The 20,098-nt window shown below is 40.7% G+C and overlaps 1 protein-coding gene across 3 annotated transcripts in view; it reads left to right on the top strand.

Annotated features, from left to right (window-relative positions):
• LOC139401932 (serine/threonine-protein kinase/endoribonuclease IRE1-like) overlaps nucleotides 1-14,809 on the top strand; it is a 32,720-nt gene extending 17,911 nt beyond the window's left edge. For all 3 annotated transcript variants that reach the window (XM_071145950.1, XM_071145952.1, XM_071145951.1), the window contains 11 exons: nucleotides 1,760-1,831; nucleotides 2,030-2,092; nucleotides 2,617-2,698; nucleotides 2,823-3,027; nucleotides 3,826-3,928; nucleotides 4,297-4,490; nucleotides 5,966-6,113; nucleotides 11,787-11,914; nucleotides 12,126-12,249; nucleotides 12,534-12,604; nucleotides 13,265-14,809. In XM_071145950.1, coding sequence (XP_071002051.1) covers nucleotides 1,760-1,831; nucleotides 2,030-2,092; nucleotides 2,617-2,698; nucleotides 2,823-3,027; nucleotides 3,826-3,928; nucleotides 4,297-4,490; nucleotides 5,966-6,113; nucleotides 11,787-11,914; nucleotides 12,126-12,249; nucleotides 12,534-12,604; nucleotides 13,265-13,516 — 1,442 coding nt within the window. In that variant the 3' untranslated portion in view covers nucleotides 13,517-14,809. The remainder of the gene's footprint in view (nucleotides 1-1,759; nucleotides 1,832-2,029; nucleotides 2,093-2,616; nucleotides 2,699-2,822; nucleotides 3,028-3,825; nucleotides 3,929-4,296; nucleotides 4,491-5,965; nucleotides 6,114-11,786; nucleotides 11,915-12,125; nucleotides 12,250-12,533; nucleotides 12,605-13,264) is intronic.
• Nucleotides 14,810-20,098: the final 5,289 nt, after the last annotated feature.

Raw genomic sequence — 20,098 nt, 5'->3', positions numbered from 1 at the left:
TGGAGTGATGGCCTCCACCAACTGCTGTTTTTCGATCTTGCCGTGTGGATGTGATTCAGATCTGGACTCTTCACTGGCCACTCCAGAACAGTTCAGTGCTTCTTTTGGAACCATTCCAGGGTGTTTTTTGTGTGTGTTTGGGGTTGTTGTCTTGCTGGAAGACCCACAACATTCAACAGAGACACAGTGTTTAGACACTGGGTTGAACATTGCAAAACAGCTTGATAATCTGCTGATTTTACAATTTCTTGCACATGTTCAAGGCCCCCAGTACCAGAAGCAGCAAAGCAACCATACAGCATTATTGAACCTCCCCCATACATAATTCATTAATTGTCGGGAAAGTGGTATTTTCTTTGAATGCTTCATTTGGTTGTTGGTAACCAGAGGAAGACCCCACTGCTGAAGGAGAAAACAACACCATCCCCACAATCAAAGATGGGGGAGGTTTGATAATGCTGTGGGGTTGCTTTTCTGCCTCCGGTGCTGGGGGCATTGAACGTGTGCAATGCATCATGAAATCAGCAGATTATCAGGTGTTTTGGAGTCCGATGTTCAACCCAGTGTCCAAAAACGCCTCTAAAACATACATCAAAAAGCACCCAGGAATGGTTAGGAAGAGATGCTGGACTGTTCTGAAGTAGCCAACGAAGAGTCCAGATCTGTAAACTCATGGCAAAATCTGAAAACTGCAGTTGGTGGAAGGCATGCACCCCTCAAACATTGAAGAATTAGAGCAGTTTGCTGCTGAAAAGTTGCACAAATTGTCAGTAGAAAGGTGCAGAAAGCTCATTGATGGCTGCAAGAAGCGTTTGTCTGCAGTTATATGGCTCCAGGATTTAGTTTTTATTATTTTAACATCCCCACATTATAATTGGAAGAGGAAGTGTAAACTCTAACATAGCCTATTAGATAGAAAGGTAACTCCAAACACATTTTCTCAAGTAGCAACTGTTTAGCTGGTTGAACAAAGGTTAGCCATGTGTTGGAAATAATGAATGTCCAAAATACTTGTGGGTGCTTTTTCAAAGCCTATCTCAGATGCTTTGTTGAATATTAAGAGTTGAGAAATAAAGTTGACATGATAAGAAATAACATATTTACCTCTTTTATATTGTAGTCATGCAATGTACGTTTAGTTTATTATGTTATTACTAGCAATATTGATTTAAAAAAATCCACTTTATTTAATAATATATTTGTGAACCACCTGCAGTACATGTGTGGACACCTAGGGGGGTGCAGTACATGCGTGGACACCTAGGGGGGTGCAGTACATGCGTGGACACCTAGGGGGGTGCAGTACATGCGTGGACACCTAGGGGAGTGCAGTACATGCGTGGACACCTAGGGGGGTGCAGTACATGCGTGGACACCTAGGGCGGTGCAGTACATGCGTGGACACCTAGGGGAGTGCAGTACATGCGTGGACACCTAGGGGGGTGCAGTACATGCGTGGACACCTAGGGGGGTGCAGTACATGCGTGGACACCTAGGGCGGTGCAGTACATGCGTGGACACCTAGGGGGGTGCAGTACATGCGTGGACACCTAGGGGGGTGCAGTACATGCGTGGACACCTAGGGGGGTGCAGACCCCAGTTTGAAGACCCCATGTAATATATAGACACGCCCTTTATAATGTAATAATTCAATGGGACATATCAGATTATCCATTTGTTGTGACTCTCTCTCTTTCCTCTCTCTCTCTCTCCTCTCCTCTCTCTCTGTCTCTCTCTCCACTCTCCTCTCTCTCTCTAGAGGAAGCTGTTAGAGATCTAGAAGATGGTTTGAACATTGGAGAATCTTCTTCAGGGAGCATTGCATTGGAAGGTAATGACATCTTCAGCCAGGTCTTGTATTGTATAAACACACACAGCCTGCTAGTGTTTTATATCTTTCAAATATATTTTACACGGTATATCTACCATTGTGCTGGTATGATAGTTCTCAATGACATGATGTTGTGCATTATATACAGTCAGGTCCATAATTATTATCCCCCTTGATATGTATGGTGTCCTATTTTAGGTCCTGCATTACCTCCTGCCTCCAATATATTTCCTGGGACTGGAGGAAAACCTGCTGCACTTGGTGAGCTATCAACCATTTTGACATGTTTGTTAAAACCTAAAGTTCCAATTTGGATCCCAATTTACATGAGCATGTATGCAACATAAATCCAATCATTTCAATACTCCTTACAGATTATGTTAAAGGCAAGACAGCAATAGGTGCAATGCTCCCAATTATGCTAATACAATGTGTCATTTTAGCTAGAGAACTTTCTGCAATGTGGGAAATGTAAAACTTGTAGTGTATTTGAGGTTTAAAAAGGCTTCTGAAGTTTGTAAATTCCACTTAGAAATTTCAGTCTTGATTGTCCCGAAAAATCTATCAACCCCTACACAAAAGTCCACAAATTAATTATAATCCACATAATCATTTACATTTCCTGGATTATTTTCCTGCTGTAGCAAACTCGCTCAAATTTAAATCCTACATATGTATAATTCTCATAAGCCTTTGATTTAACAGATAAGGTTCTGTGTCTTGACAATAAAGGTACAGTAGGGTGGTATGTTCTGTCTGAACACAGCGTTTTCATTTCGATACAGCATCAGACGAGGAATCGGTTGGAAAGATAACATACTACACCAATAACCATCTTGGAAAAGGTGCCGATGGAATTGTGTTCAGGTAAACCAGCTTAAACGTTATTGTGGAAATGTGTTTGTAACCCAAATCCCCTCTTTGCAGCAAAAATGCCTTTACGGTCGGTTCATTGACTAAATGTTTATCTTTCTCTCCCTCTATCCTCCAGGGGTTACTTCCATTGTGATGATGCCAACAAGCGTCCTGCGGCAGTGAAGAGAATTGAACTAGCAAAACAAAGCAATGCTGATCGAGAGGTCGCTTTGCTTCTTCAATTGGACGACAATCCCCACGTCGTCCGCTACTTCTGCACTGAGAAGGACAGGCAATTCCTATACATCGCCATCGAGCTGTGTGCCGTCTCTTTAGATAAGGTCTAAGTCAATGACTCACTATTTTATTCTCTGACTTATCCAAGGGGTTAAAACTTGATTATTATAACAGTCTCACATAATGATTATCTGTGTTAGAATATACAGTATACTGAACAAAAATATAAATACAACAATTTCAACGATTTTACTGAGTTCCAGTTCATATAAGAAAACAGTTAATTGACATACATTCATTAGACTCTAATCTATGGATTTTACGACTGGGACTACAGATCATACTCATCTGTTAGTCAAAGATACCTTAAAAAGGGTAGGAGCGTGGATCAGAAAACCAGTCAGTATCTGGTGTGACCACCATTTGACTCATGCACTGCAACACAGGCTGTGGATTGTGGGCCGTGGAATGTTGTACCAGTCCTCTTCAATGGCTGTGCGAAGTTGCTGGACACTCCCTCAAAAGTTGAGACATTTGTGGCATTGTGTTTGTGTAAGAAAACTACACATTTTAGAGTGGCCTTTTATTGTCCCCTGCACAACGTGCACCTGTGTAATGATCACGCTGTTTAATCAGTTTATTGATATGCCACACCTGTCAGTTGGATGGATTATCTTGGCAAAGGAGAAAGTATCACTAATGGATGTATACAAATTTGTGCACAAAATTTGAGAGAAACACAACTTTTGTGTGTATGGAAAATCTCTGGGATTTTTTATTTCAGCTCATGAATCATAGGCCGAACACTTTACATGTTGCATTTATATTTTTGTTCAGTGTACATTCCAAGGTTAGAATGCTTGGTGTTCATCAGCGCACTAATACTTGGGTGTCTCTTCCAGTGTTTTACTAAAGAAAATCCTTTTGACCTTCGCGGACTGAACCCAGTGATGCTGCTGCAGCAGACCATGATGGGACTGGAACACCTGCACTCTCACAACATAGGTTCTAATTACATTTTTAAAACAGTTTAATTGAACCTTTATTTAACTAGGCAAGCCAGTTAAGAAACCACTTGGCCAAACCCTAATCCGGATGACGCTGGGCCAAGTGTGCGCCGTCCTATGGGTCTCCCAATAACGGCCGGTTGTGATACAGCCTGGCATCTAACCAGGGTCTGTAGTGACACCCATAGCACTGAGATGCAGTGCCTTAGACCGCTGCACCCCTCAGGAGCCCAGTAAATGCTGTAGACTGTAGATAATCCTAATGAAGTTACAGTATTGATGACTTTTCCTTATATTATCATTGATCAGATCTATGATCTTCCCACAACTCCAGTAGACTGATTCATCCTGATCTTTTCTCCCCAGTCCACCGTGATGTGAAGCCCCACAACATCCTGTTGAAAGACCATTCTGACTCAGTCACGGTCAAGATCTCAGACTTTGGGATGAGTAAGCAGTTAGCGGACAGCAGACAAAGCTACAGCATGAGGTCTGGAGCCCTTGGCACCATGGGCTGGAATGCCCCAGAGGTCCTGGATGACAGCAGGAAAGTAAACCCTGTGAGTAGCTCCTGATCTTTACACTAGACCAGAGAACTGTTCAAGTCATTACAGATTCAGAGATAATCTTGAAAGAAATGTGATGAAATAGGCTAATTGGGATTTCCTTACAGGAGTAAAACAGGATTGGCCCATTGCTCAAAGGAACAGTTCACCCTAAAAAGTTGATCTTCTGTTGTGGAGATCAAGCTACAGTATATTACACATACATAAGAAAGATGGGCACCATCTACACAACCATGGTGTGGGATGTGGACCATGCTCGACATTAGACAATAACCCCTTTAATCCAAAAATGTTATGCCAGTAAAGTGTACCATTAAAAATGATGGAACCAGGAAGTTTCTGTACAATTTTATGATTGCCAATAGATAATTTGTTCGTTCGACATGGTGGGATCTTTTTGTGTCTGTAAAATGATTTATGTGGAAAATGGCAGTAAAAACGGCTTCATGCTCAAACATTGGGGCGGCAGGGTAGCCTAGTGGTTAGAGCGTTGGACTAGTAACCGGAAGGTTGCAAGTTCAAACCCCCGAGCCGACAAGGTACAAATCTGTCGTTCTGTCACTGATATAATAACCATCATACTGAAGTAAACTTGGAGTCATACGATGATATGTTGTGTGGTCCTCCCACTACGACTTCGGAAACCAAGCCATTTATTAGGCTACAGGTTAAATAAATGATGAACTTGACAGGAGGGTGATTTTGAAAATATTTTTGACCTTTATTTAACTAGGCAAGTCAGTAAAGACACATTGTTATTTACAATGACGGCCTAGGAACAGTGGGTTAACAGTGGGTTAACAGTGGGTTAACTGCCGACCGATTTTTACCTTGTCAGCTCGGGAATTCAATCTAGCAACCTTTCGGTTACTGGCCCAACGCTCTAACCACTGCTGCCCCCAAAAAGTGAAAGGTGATGAGCTTGATGCTCCTTTCCAATAAATATTGAGGGTCTTATTCTGGTGACATGATGATCGATGTTTGACTTCCATTTGACAAAAATATTCTGTCTCTTATCCATCATAGTCTCATCATGTCGACTAGCCTACCCTGACTGTATCTGCTAGCTAGAGAGCACGTGCCAAGACCAGAGTAGACACATTTCTATTGAATTCAACCCTTTTTGTGACAAAACTATGAGTAGAATTGAAAATGCAATGGAAACATTTTTGAGTTTGATTCCGTACATGACAAAAAAGGAAATGTGTGAACTACGTCATGACGCACTGATCGTTATCCTTAACAAGTCCGGTTGGTGGGAACACACTACAGGCAGGAAAACACAAATGTTTCTTTATGTAGATTTTAGAATATTCACATGAAAATCTGTCGCCAATTGGATGGAATCCTAACTATAGTTTGACAAATTTGTGAACTATTCTTTAAGGTTGCCTGTAGATTAGAACTAGTAGTGATTGTGGTACTGTTCTGAAACAACTATTATTAAAGACACTCCTCTTCCTCTACAGACCAGTGCTGTGGACATCTTCTCTGCCGGCTGTGTGTTTTACTATGTGTTGACAGGAGGCAAACATCCCTTTGGAGAACCCTATCGGCAGACTGCTAATATCATGGATGGCAAATACAACCTTAACGGATTACAGAAAGACAAACATGGTAAGGTACAACTGAAAGGTTGTGTTAGCACAGGGGAACCCAAGAGCAGACTCAGACCAGGAAACAGGGATGAATGAACCAAGATATTTATTGTAACACAGGGAGAGATGAAGTGCAGATCCAGGGAAGCTCGGAGGAGTTGTAGGAAACCAGATGTGGAGGCTGAGGTTGGAGTGAGCTGGGTTGGGACAGGGTAAACAGATCCGGAGGGGAATCCAAGGGAGTGAGGGTGAGTTGAATGCAGACAGAGTAGCACGGTGGTGAGATATGGAACAGGAGACAGGAACCAGAGTCAGAGCAGCAAAACTGCAGTGAGAGGAGAAACAGCGTCAGGCAAGGAAACAGGCACAACAGGATCTTAAATAATAACAAATAGCTAGAAGCATGACTGACTGAACAGAGATTAGAATCTGGCAAAGTAGAAGTGGCAGGACTGAGTATTTGTAGAGTTCTTGATTATGGAACGGGTTGCAGCTGGTAAGGAGCCGCTCTGGCTCCAGCACACGTGTCTCCAACCACACAATCACACACAAACAGAGAGGGAGGGGAGAGAGAGAGAGAGAGAGAGTGTACTGGAGCAGTGGCTGCAGGTCAAGGAGACACCGGATGTCCACTAGGGGGTGTGGCAGGAGCAGATGTGACAGGTTGTTTCTGAAATGATCATTAGAGTACTAATTAATTTAAAGTAAAGGAAAATAGTAATTTCTTTGCAGTGGCATCATGTAGCCTAACTTTGAAAATTAACTATAAAGAAAATGTAGGCTATGTGCTAATGATGGTTGTGGGTTTTTAAATGGCATATTGTTGATAAATATATGACCTGAAACATTGTGCCTTCTCACTTATGATTAACCAAATCGAGTATTGTTCTCATTCCTGTAAATGGCCCATGTAAATGTGGGATCATAATCTGAGCATAATTTCAGCAGGAAAATAATCTTGCAGCAACAGGAAATATGAATTATTATTTAGTTTATACTTAATTAACATTTTTTTAGGGATTAATACATTTTTTGTTAGGGCAAATCAATTCAGAAATTTCAAAGAGGAATTTACACATTTTAGAATACTTTTTAAACCACAAATACACTACAAGTTTGCATTTCCTGCCAAGCAGGAAAATTCTCAACAACAAAAGAGTATTCAAATTAAGATCCTACATCTGTAGACACCAAGCCAGAATTTGACCCTATGGAATAGTGATCTGTAATGTTGTCTTTGACAGAGGCCTGATAAAATGTTATAATAAGCACTGCCATTGATTGCTTTTGTCATCATCTTTGTCTCAACTAAAATTCTGTGTCCTTCTTCATTATAATCATCACATTGGTTCAGATGAAATACCCACTGGGCACAAACTGGTTAAATCAACATTGTTTGAATGTAATTTGCCAACGTATTGGGATGTAGAATCTATGTGTAAAATACATTGAATTTGCAAAAAGTCAAAAACGTAAACTGTTGTTTTGAGGGTGAAATTTCAACCACAGGATTATGCATCATGGTAACCAATGTTCAACAGAGACAAACCTTATATAAAATATGTTGAATTTGTTCCATTGAAACAATGTTAGATCCAGGGTTGCAAAGGGAGGTTATATTACTGGAAACTTTCAAAGTTTACTAGTAAACTACCAGAATCTACCAGAATCTTTAATTTATCTTTATATATTTTTTACACACTTATTTATTTTGCTACAGTATGTGAATATGTATTTATTGTCAGTGTTTTGGAATCAAACTGGTGGCAGTTGAGAAAATAATTAATAGTTGGATGAGTTTCAGAGGTAATTGAAAATAATGCCATTGTTGATAAGATACTTTTTTCATTAATTTTGCTATTTTCTCTTGAAAAATAATGGTCTATCTACTAGAAACTCAATGACAATATGGACACAGAAATATAAAATTAATACTATATATGAATATATTTTTCAAAAAAGTTGTTAAAGTATAAATTACCGAAGTTACATAGATTGACATAGATTTTTTGTTAATTACCAAAAGTACTGAAAATTCCAGTAACTTTGGAAAAGGACTGATAGCTTTGCAACCCTAGTCAGATCTTCAACTTTATATACACTATCAGTAAATAACTATAGGCTGGGCAGCACCTCCTACTGGGGAATAGATCTATCTACAGCTATCCCTTTGATCCAGGGCTTTGACCAAGCCCAGTCCTGCTTTATAGTCAGTTACCAATGTGCTATCATGAGAAGGATTGCTGAGAGATCTCCACTTAAAACCTAAATAGATTCACTGTTGCTATCGAAGTAATTCCAAAGTGTAGGTTTAACAGAGCAAATTAAAGGTAAACATACTTTATCAATCATATATCATCCATGATGCTATTTAGGCCTATACACCAAGTCATCAACAGCTATTGTTTATATTTAGCCCAGGATTCAACTAAAAATAGACAATACATATAATGACACATAATCAAGTTCTGATTAGACCTAAGACACCAGGTGGGTGCCATTAATTATCAGGTAGAACAGAGAACCAGCAGGCTCCGGACTTCGTAGGGTGGGTGCCAAAGAGTTGAATACCCCTGCTCTACACTATACTAGCTTATTTTGTAACATAAATTGAAAGTAGGCAGACTATTTGAGTTTTAACAACCAGGAAATGACAGAGCGATTTCTGCATAGTGCACCTTTAAAGTGCATTTAAAGGTTGATCTGATTTGATTTGGTCCTATTTCTGTAACTTAGGTTTTTGGAGACGCTCATCCAACATCTAAATGATTAATTTGTAGACAAACTGGAATTAAAGCCAGTCTAAGCCAGACTAAGTCAGTGGCACAGATAGAACTATCTAAACAGAAGATAATCTCCTTCAAATGAAGAGCTTATTTCCAAAACGCTACAACTACCAATTTTTCACATTTGTGTTTTTTCTTCACAAATGATTGCTTATGGGTACCTTCATGTGTGTGTCAAATGTTACTGTTTTTATTCATAGATTTGTATGATGTGTATGAAAATGTTGTTTTTTTGCTAAACTATATATGTCCATTATTTAGCTGAAATGGATATTTGACTGTGATTTGTGGTTGTTTCACCTAGTTATTTTAAGATGAATGCACTAAGTAAGTCACTCTGGATAAGAGCATCTGCTAAATGTCTAAAATGTTCATGTAAATGGTTGACATACAGATATTACTGTATTGAATAATACAAAAAAGTTTTAATATTGATGTCACAAAGTATCATTTGTACATTTCTTTAGTAAACAATTAGTAATTTGTTACATTTGCATGTGTAAAACCTAGCAGTACAAATGATTTATCTTTGAGTGAGACAGATATATAGAACTGTGAAACCATCAAGTGATAGATTTTAAACAAACACGTCTGTCATTGAACAACCCCATGCCATGGTTAGATTGTGAAAAAAAAACACACCAATCTCTTTCAGAATTTCTTTAAACAATTAAAGCTGATTTACCAAACTTTCTGAAAATGGATAAATAGTGTTTTAGAATGAAACTCTTCAAATGTTGATATTTGGTTGCGTTGTAAACCAAACACAATTCAAAATTACTTTTGTAATATAGCCTTAGCCTAAAGTTATCTTATAAACTATTGTAACAGTATTTATTCAACCTTAAAATGAGTAACACATCCGTGGCCACATTTTGATGTAACTGTAATAAATATCTTCCTATGTAATCTGCGCAGAATTTCAAAATGTCATTAATCACTTGCACCATTTACTTTTAATGTAATCAACTGAATCCAGTTCATTTGATTGTGCTATTAGATGAAGCACAGTAATAACACATTAAGTAGTTGTATAAATAAACACAATATCTGACACTCCCATTTTAACTTTGTTTTAAATGTTTGAAAGTGCAGTGATAACACATTTAGGTAACAACAAACCAACAATTGACATTATTTTCCCATTGTAATTTGGTTGCGCTTTTACAGTAGATGGTCTAAAGCATAGTGATAACAACAAACTTTCAACAACTGTTGGCTGTCTTTTTAGTGGGTAAATATACTGTAGGTTATATTCTCATTGATCAAAATCTCCACCAAATATTACCCAGTTGTCCACTTTCATATGACGTGGTGTGTCCAGTGTGGGTACTTTCATATGATGTGGTGTGTCCAGTGTGGGTACTTTCATATGACGTGGTGTGTCCAGTGTGGGTACTTTCATATGACGTGGTGTGTCCAGTGTGGGTACTTTCATATGATGTGGTGTGTCCAGTGTGGGTACTTTCATATGACGTGGTGTGTCCAGTGTGGGTACTTTCATATGACGTGGTGTCCAGTGTGGGTACTTTCATATGACGTGATGTGGTGTGTCCAGTGTCCAGTGTGGGTACTTTCATATGATGTGGTGTGTCCAGTGTGGTGGTGTGTCCAGTGTGGGTACTTTCATATGACGTGGTGTGTCCAGTGTGGGTACTTTCATATGACGTGGTGTGTGGTGTGTCCAGTGTGGGTACTTTCATATGACGTGGTGTGTCCAGTGTGGGTACTTTCATACTTTCATATGACGTGGTGTGTCCAGTGTGGGTACTTTCATATGACGTGGTGTGTCCAGTGTGGGTACTTTCATATGATGTGGTGTGTCCAGTGTGGGTACTTTCATATGACGTGGTGTGTCCAGTGTGGGTACTTTCATATGACCAGTGGTGTGTCCAGTGTGGGTACTTTCATATGACGTGGTGTGTCCAGTGTGGGTACTTTCATATGACGTGGTGTGTCCAGTGTGGGTACTTTCATATGATGTGGTGTGTCCAGTGTGGGTACTTTCATATGACGTGGTGTGTCCAGTGTGGGTACTTTCATATGACGTGGTGTGTCCAGTGTGGGTACTTTCATATGACGTGGTGTGCCCAGTGTGGGTACTTTCATATGACGTGGTGTGTCCAGTGTGGGTACTTTCATATGACCAGTGTGGGTGATGTGGTGTGTCCAGTGTGGGTACTTTCATATGACGTGGTGTGCCCAGTGTGGGTACTTTCATATGACGTGGTGTGCCCAGTGTGGGTACTTTCATATGACGTGGTGTGCCCAGTGTGGGTACTTTCATATGACGTGGTGTGTCCAGTGTGGGTACTTTCATATGACGTGGTGTGCCCAGTGTGGGTACTTTCATATGACGTGGTGTGTCCAGTGTGGGTACTTTCATATGATGTGGTGTGCCCAGTGTGGGTACTTTCATATGACGTGGTGTGCCCAGTGAGGGTACTTTCATATGACGTGGTGTGCCCAGTGTGGGTACTTTCATATGACGTGGTGTGTCCAGTGTGGGTACTTTCATATGACGTGGTGATGCCCAGTGTGGGTACTTTCATATGACGTGGTGTGTCCAGTGTGGGTACTTTCATATGACGTGGTGTGCCCAGTGTGGGTACTTTCATATGACGTGGTGTGCCCAGTGAGGGTACTTTCATATGATGTGGTGTGTCCAGTGTGGGTACTTTCATATGATGTGGTGTGTCCAGTGTGGGTACTTTCATATGACGTGGTGTGCCCAGTGTGGGTACTTTCATATGACGTGGTGTGCCCAGTGAGGGTACTTTCATATGATGTGGTGTGTCCAGTGTGGGTACTTTCATCACCATGTTTTTGAATGAACAAAGTGCCTTGTCCTTGAACCTGCCCATGGTTACTGTGTCTGTGTGTGTGTTTGGTCTTATCTTTCCCAGAGGACATCGTGGCCACAGACCTGATAGAACAGATGCTGAACATGGAGCCCCAGAGGAGGCCTTCTGCTGAGAGCGTGCTCAAACACCCCTTCTTCTGGAGCCTGGAGAAAAAACTGATGTTCTTCCAGGTCACTATTAAGTATAATCAATGCATAGCTAATGTCAGTTAGCTAGATTACAATATACTTTAATTCTAGTAGGGAAAAATGTAACTGCAACAACAGAAACATTGGGTATTCTATCAATAGAATATATAGCAATAGTGGAGTCCATTGAGCATACAGCAAGAGGGTGGTAAACGAGATGTTGGATTAATTAAAGTACTGTCTTCCCCTGTAGGACGTGAGTGACAGAATTGTAAATGAGACATTGGATGGTCCAATCATACAGCAGCTAGAGTCAGGGGGACAGGAAGTGGTGAGGAATAACTGGATGGAACACATCACAGCAGTTCTGCGGAAAGGTTAGTGACTGGTCTGAGATCAGCGTTTGAACAGCAACACTTTGCAGCCTGTAAAGCCATTTTCTATTACAGTATATTTCTAGTAACACTAACATCCAGATCATAGGTGTCATGAATGACATGACTACATTTGCAAGATGAGTTTATTGCTGGACCAGACACCAGCAACATCTCTGTTTTGTTGTTGTGTTATATTACACTAATGACAAACTTTCTTGATATCATAATTCTGTATCTTAATAGAATTGTTGTTTGTTTACTGGCTGTGTTTCCTCCTTCTACAGATTTAGAAATACGTAAAGGAGCATATGAAGAGGGCTCTGTTAAAAGTCTTCTACGTGCCATAAGAAACAAGGTGTGTTCTGTCCAAATACAATTACCATACACAAATGATTGACATCCCGGGTGGCGCAGTGGTTAAGGGTGTCGCCCCCATCTGCAGCGCCAGATGTGCCATCAGAGACTCTGGGTTCGCGCCCAGGCTCTGTCGAGGTCCATGGGGCGACGCACAATTGGCCTAGCGTCGTCCGGGTTAGGGAGGGCTTGGTCGGTAAGGATGTCCTTGTCTCATCGTGCACCAGCGACTCCTGTGGCGGGCCGGGCGCAGTGCGCGCTAACCAAGGTTGCCAGGTGCACAGTGTTTCCTAAGACACATTGGTGCGGCTGGCTTCCGGGTTGGATGTGCCCTGTGTTAAGAAGCAGTGGGTTGTGTATCGGAGGACGCATGACTTTCAACCTTTGTCTCTCCCGAGCCTGTACGGGAGTTGTAGCGATGAGACAAGATAGTAGCTACTAAAACAATTGGACACCACGAAATTGGGGAGAAAAAGGGGTAAAATTATATTTTTTAAATACACATGAAGCATAATAATAACATATTTGCAAAACATTATTTAATTAGTCAAAAACATGCCACCTACTACCCCCATAAACCTGTTAAATGTAGTATTTATCTGACACAAGAAACTAAATGTGTGTAAATGACATTTTATAAGCAACATGTTGTTTCTCATAGAAACACCATTACCACGATTCTCCTAAGGAGGTCCAGGAGACTCTGGGCTCCATCCCTGATGACTTTGTCTCCTACTTCACCTCCCGCTTCCCCCACCTGCTGCTGCACACCTTCCTCGCCGTGCGTTCCTTTGCTGAGGAGCTGACTTTACAACATTACTACCTCAAGTCCAACACGAAACTTAGACGGCAGAAGAGAACACACCCAGAGCCTGACGTGACGACAACCAAGCCAACAACTAAAAAAATGTGACCATAGTGTGAAGTCAGGCGCTCCGCTGAGAAGTACTCCATCCCACACCAGCAAACCTCCAATCTATGCCAGTACACTGTAATGTCACGGTTCTTTTTACATGAACAATAGTGGTTTGTCTGAAGAAGAAGCAATCACTTTCACTTGTATGCAGATGACACTGTTGTGTATGCTATTTCACCGATGGCTGACCAGGTTCTGTCAGAGCTTTAATCTGCCTTTATTGTCTTGCCGAAAGCCTTTATTAACTGAAATTGTTACATAATTAATGCAAGGTAAAACCAAGTATATATTATATTCCATATCACGTAAAAAATGTATCTGATGATTTATGCATACGTACATTGGATGGTGCCCTCATTGATAACTAATAAATATCTAGGCATCTGGATTGATGATAGTCCTTCAAAAAGAATGTTGATGAGTTCGTTAAAGGTGCAATATGTAGAAATCACTCTGCCATTCCTGGTTTCTTAAATTTCAATAGTTTGCCTAATTTCAGTTTGTGACAAAACAAGTAATATAGTGTAGAGAATCATTGCACCATCTAAACTGTGGTGAAATATCTCTTCAATAGTAAGAATATTGTATTTCCAGGTGTTTGAAGCTGGTGTACAAAACTGAAAGTAAAAGGAGTAAAAATGAAACTAAAGAACGGGAAGCATATAAATAGTGCACATAGAACATCTACAGCTTGTTAGACTTGCTGTCAATGGGAATGACAGATCGATAACTCACATTTCTATGTGAATTTGGTCAGGTCGCCTAAAAAGTGACATATTGCAGCTTTAAAATGTGAAGGTAGTCCGAAATGAGTATGATTATCTTGTATTCTTTGTTTATTGAAGAGGGTTCTGTTAATTTCCTGGTCTGAGAATTGATGGGCAAGCAGTGGTGCGTTCGACTGCATAGTTATTGACTGGGACGGGTAATGTGGTAGTAGCCTATCCCGGGGGATGTACATGTTTATATCCCAGGTTGTATTAATGCTTAAAGCAGGGGAAGCCCCCTTATTGATATGTGTGCATGTATACTGTATGTTCAAGTATGTTTATGATCTGAAGACATTTATATTGTAATTCATGTCTTTTGAATGTTGATTGAGTGTGTGAAATGCCTTGTTTTTATTGGTTAAATGCATTATGGGTAGGGGTATAAGAACCCTGTATTCTCATGGTTTTAGAGACAGACAGGGTAAGGTCTATTTATTTGATTGTGTAAATAATTGTACAGTTTGCCGGCTCTTTATCCTCACTTTGCAAATAAAAGCCTCACTCTGAGCAGGAAAAATCAGTTCTGTATTGTTGTTGCCTCACTGTTAAAATCCTACCACAGCGTGTTTCTCACACTATCCCAGAGAACTTGGCCAAACACCTGATAGAATAGATGCTGATTATAAGAGCCCAAGTGGAGGCCTTCTACTGAGAGCGTGCTCAAACACCCATTCTGGAGCCTGGAGAAACAACTGATGTTCTTCCAGGTCACGATCAAGTATAATTGGTCACCTTTAGTTACAATAGAAAATCAAGTCATTTTATTCCCTGAATAAATCTTACCAAAAATAACTACAATGGGGATACAGTAAATAGAACTACAAGAGGCAATCCTGTAGCCCTCTTTCTCGATGACTGGAATCTCTTTCTGGAGTCTGTTTGGCCTTGAGTCATTAATTAGAGCATTATGCATATCATGCTTGCTAAATCTTTTATTTAGTTATTTTCTGGCCATCTGAAATTGTGGGCTCCCTTAGCTATATACAGCAATAAGGTAATAAAGGAGATCTTTGAGGAATTAAGCCATGTTTTCCCCTGTAGGATGTGAGTGACTGGATTGTTGCATAGTCTGAAGGAGTTGTATGATGCCATCATCAATCAGCTGGAGTCAGAGGCAGAAACAGTGGTCAAGAGGAACTGGATGGAACACATCACTGAGGATCTTCCTGAAAGTTAAGTGTCTGAGGACCAGTATTTGAACACCAACAGGCTGTAAGTCCTTAATATAATTGAAGTACTGTACATCACAGCCACTTTAGCCTGGTCCAACTCAAGAGCACCATGACTGGCACGACAATGATTGTCAGAGGTGTTGGCTAAAACAGATCTGGACCAGGCTACAGCAACATCTCCTTTCTTGGTGGAATCACAAAATGATGGCCTCTCGTGACGACATACTTCTGGATCAATTCTTGCTATACTGTAGATGTAGTTATCATTGTTTGCTTACTGGCTGTCGCTCCTCCCTCTGCAGATCTAGAAAAACGCAAAGGAGCATATAAAGAGGAGTCTGTTGTAAGTCTTCTATGGGCCATAAGAAACAAGGTAAGTGTTCTGTCCATTGGTAATGAATTACATCATATCTATTGATATACTGTATGTGTTATATTATTCTAGTAATTGTATATTATAAAATGTTACTGGTCTCGTACACATTTTGCAGATGTTATTGCAGGTGCAGTGAAATGCTTAAGGATATACATTTACATAATGGTTACCTGGAGGAAACTGGAGGAGGGTCATGCTTTTTCAATTTTTAACCCTCAGGGAAGGGTTTATTATTTTATAACTCTAGTTCAGGGGAGAGTCTTGTCATTTGTAATTGATGAAATGTCAATATTTCTCATTTTTTTAGAATTAATTTTTTATCAGGCTATTTATATCGCTGTGTGCCCGATGTCGCCCCCATCTCTGATTCTCCACAGGGCGTGCAATATCAAGTGTGCCTATAGGCTATTTAGTGAAGGCTGTGGACATTTTATTGAGACCATCGGCTACAAAGTGCATGCTTGGAGAAGCACAGAGCAAAGTTATATTTCTATGATAGCTGCTGAGATGGTGTAAATACAACTAGGCTGTATTACACACTGCAATGGACATTCCAACCCTGAGCCCTGGCCTGCTCTGCTCTTACTGATCAAAAACCTGTCAAAAGCTTTTTCCGAATATTTGTTGATTAGGCCTAGCCTATGTTCTGTTCAGTTTGAGAAGGAGAAAGTGAATATGAGAAGGAGGACTCCAGGTCAACTTTGATAGCTTGCTAATACTATAATTTATTTTTGTTCAAAACAGTATGTTTGTTGCCCATGATGTAGGTCTATTTATCAGACTTATTGACATCACAATAAGACAGATTCTAGTAACTTACATTGTGGTGCTGAAACCTGAAGCAGCGACACAATCAATCGTAAAAGGGCAGCTCATTGAATTGAATTTAATTTATTTTTGGCAACAGACATATATAACAAAATGCACAATGTGGACCCAGACGATTTCACTTGAGAATGCTATTCATTGACTACAGCTCAGTGTTCAACACCAAAGTGCCCTCAAAGCTTATCAATAAGCTAAGGACCCTGGGAGTAAACATCTCCCTCTGCAACTGGATGCTGGACTTCCTGACGGGCCGCCCCTAGGTGGGGCGGCAGGGTAGCCGAGTGTTGGACTAGTAACCGAAAGGTTGCAAGTTCAAATCCCCGAGCTGACAAGGTGCCGTTCTGTCGTTCTGCCCCTGAACAGGCAGAACCCACTGTTCCTAGGCCGTCATTGAAAATAAGAATTTGTTCTTAACTGACTTGCCTAGTTAAATAAAGGTAAAATAAAAGGTGGTAAGGGTAGGTAACAACACACTGATGAGTGAACAGGGGCCCTCTCAGGGGTGCGTGCTCAGTCCCCTCCTGTACTCCCTGTTCACTCATGACTGCACGGCCAGGCACGACTCCAACACCATCATTAAATTTGACCTCTATACCAGGCGGTGTCAGAGGAAGGCCCTACAAATTGTCAAAGACTCCAGCCACCCTAGTCATAGATTGTTCTCTCTGCTACCGCACGGCAAGCGGTACCGGAGCGCCAAGTCTAGGCCCAAGCCATAAGACTCCTGAACATCTAGTCAAGTGGCTACCCAGAATATTTGCACCCCCCCCCCCCCTCTTTACACCAGTGCTACTCTCTGTTGTCATCCATGCATAGTCACTTTAATAATATATTAATTGCACATCATACTGATCCTTCAAATAAAAACACCTGACCAGCTGTAGGGGGCACAAGGGGCAGTGGTGTGGTTTCCCTTTCTTAGACAACCTTGTCCAAATGGAAACCTTTGCCTGCTTTTTAAAGCTATTTTTACTTTTTATTTTCTTGATCTCCAAGAGAAGGCTTGGCTTCCATAGACAAATGCCTGTATGGAAAAACTTGCTCCTCGAAGATTTTACAAGACATAACACTAGCTCTGGTGTTGTGACTGTGTTGGTTATAGACACAGTCACAGGCTTGTTGACAGTCAACACAGTCAACAAGCCCACCTCCCGGAACTCCTGTACCCATATATGGATCCTAGGGGGGACATTCAGCATATACGTAACTGATAACAGATTTTTTGATAGCCCACTATACCAAGCAGAGCAGGCATAATCAAAATTACACTGAATCAAGGTTTAGACAAGCAGTTTCTTAACTTTAATGTTAAAACATCTAGTGTTACGATGTAAACGTTTCAATTTGCTTTTTTCTGTCCACTCTTCCGTAAAGCCCAGCTCTGTGGAGTGTACGGCTTAAAGTGGTCCTACGGACAGATACTCTAATCTCCTCTGTGGAGCTTTGCAGCTCCTTCAGGGTTATCTTTGGTCTCTTTGCTGCCTCTTTGATTAATAGCCTCCTTGCCTGGTCTGTGAGTTTTGGTGGGTGGCCTTCTCTTTGCAGGTTTGTTGTGGTGCCATATTCTTTCCATTTAAAAAAAATGTATTTAATGGTGCTCCGTGGGATGTTCAACGTTTTGGATATTTTTTTATAACACAACCCTGATCTGTACTTCTCCACAACTTTGTCCTTGACCTGTTTGGAGAGGTCTTTGGTCACTTGCAATGGTGTTGCAGACTCTGGGAACTTTCAGAACAGGTGTGTGTGTGTATATATACTGAGATCATGTGACAGATCATGTGACACTTAGAGTGCACACAAGTGAACTCTATTTAGCTAATTATGAAGGTAACTGGTTGCACCAGATCTTATTTAGGGGCTTCATAGCAAAGGGGGTGAACACATATGCACGCACCACTTTTCAATTTTTTGACTATTTTGTTTATGTCCATTGCATGAAATCCAAATAAAAATAAATTTAAATTACAGGTTGTACTGCAACAAAATAGTAAAATCACCAAGTGCGTGAATACTTTCACGAGGCACTGTATCATTGTTTTGTTTCTTTGACATTGAGGCATAGCTACAACCTTTTATAGCCGAGGAGACACAAAATGTACTTTACTTGGGATGTAATCTAGTTCTGTCACTATCAATTGATGAACTATTCGCTTTCTGAACAATAGAACATTTCTAAACCCAGACAGCTTTTAGGGAAGCACTTGTGACCTTCTCTCATTGTGTTAAGCCAAGGAAGAAGATCAGCCAGCAGTTAAAGCATATTTTTCCTGCGTCTGTAGGCCTGGGATGGAATGGTAGGCCTAACTTTTGAAAGTACCATGCTCAGATTCCTAATGAGGTCCCAGATTTAATTATTTACAAACAGGGACAGTTTCATTGCAAACAAGACACACTGCAACTCAATATTAGGAAGGTGTTCATAATGTTTTGTACACTGTGTATATAATGGTGTGTACAGACAGTACGGACAGTATATGAATAGAAAAGGTGTGTACAGCAGTAGTTATATAGGATGAGCCTTTACTAGAATACAGTATATATATATATGAAGTCGGTAAAACAGTATGTAAGCATTAAAGTGACCAGTGTTGTACATAGATACTGCTGCCCTAAGGTGCTGCCACTCGAATGAAAAACTATATTGGTATTAGTAGTTAATTGTGTAACATTAATACTTATTTAATTATTGAAAAAATTAAGATTGTTATCAGAATTCATCAAATATATAACATATAGACATATTTATTTGTGACTACAGCCTCCTTTTTAATTTACTGAACAAAAATATAAACACAACATGCAAAAATGTCAATGATTTAACTGAGTTACAATTCATATAAGCAAATCAGTCAATTTAAATAAATGAATTTGGCCCTAATCTGTGGATTTCACATGACTGGGCAGGGGCGCAGCCACGGGTGGGCCTGGGAGTAAATAGGCCCACCCACTTGGGAGAAAGGCCCAACCACTGGGGAGCCAGGCTCAGCCAATGAGAGAGAATTAGTTTTTCCCCACAAGAGGATGTTATTACAGACAGAAATACTCCTTAGTTTCATTAGCTGTCTGGGTGGCTGATCTCAGACAATCCCACAGGTGAAAAAGCCGGATGTGGAGGTCCTGGGCTGGCGAGGTTACACGTGGACTGCGTTTGGAAGGCTGGTTGGGCATGCTGTCAAATTCCCTAAAACGACTTTTGAGACAGTTTATGGCAGAGAAATGAACATTAAATTATCTGGCGACAGCTCTGGTGGACATTCCAGCAGTCAGCATGTCAATACCACGCTTCCTCAAAACTTGAGACATCTGTGGCACTGTGTTGTGTGACAAAACTGCACATTTCAGTGTGGCCTTTTATTGTCCCCAGCACAAAGTGCACCTGTGTAATGATCATGCTGTTTCATCAGCTTCTTGATATACCACACCAGTTAGG

Source organism: Oncorhynchus clarkii, unplaced genomic scaffold, assembly GCF_045791955.1.
Source record: "Oncorhynchus clarkii lewisi isolate Uvic-CL-2024 unplaced genomic scaffold, UVic_Ocla_1.0 unplaced_contig_716_pilon_pilon, whole genome shotgun sequence".
Classification (NCBI taxonomy): domain Eukaryota; kingdom Metazoa; phylum Chordata; class Actinopteri; order Salmoniformes; family Salmonidae; genus Oncorhynchus; species Oncorhynchus clarkii.
The sequence above is the reverse complement of the archived record's forward strand: the minus strand, read 5'-3'. Positions and strand labels throughout refer to the sequence as shown.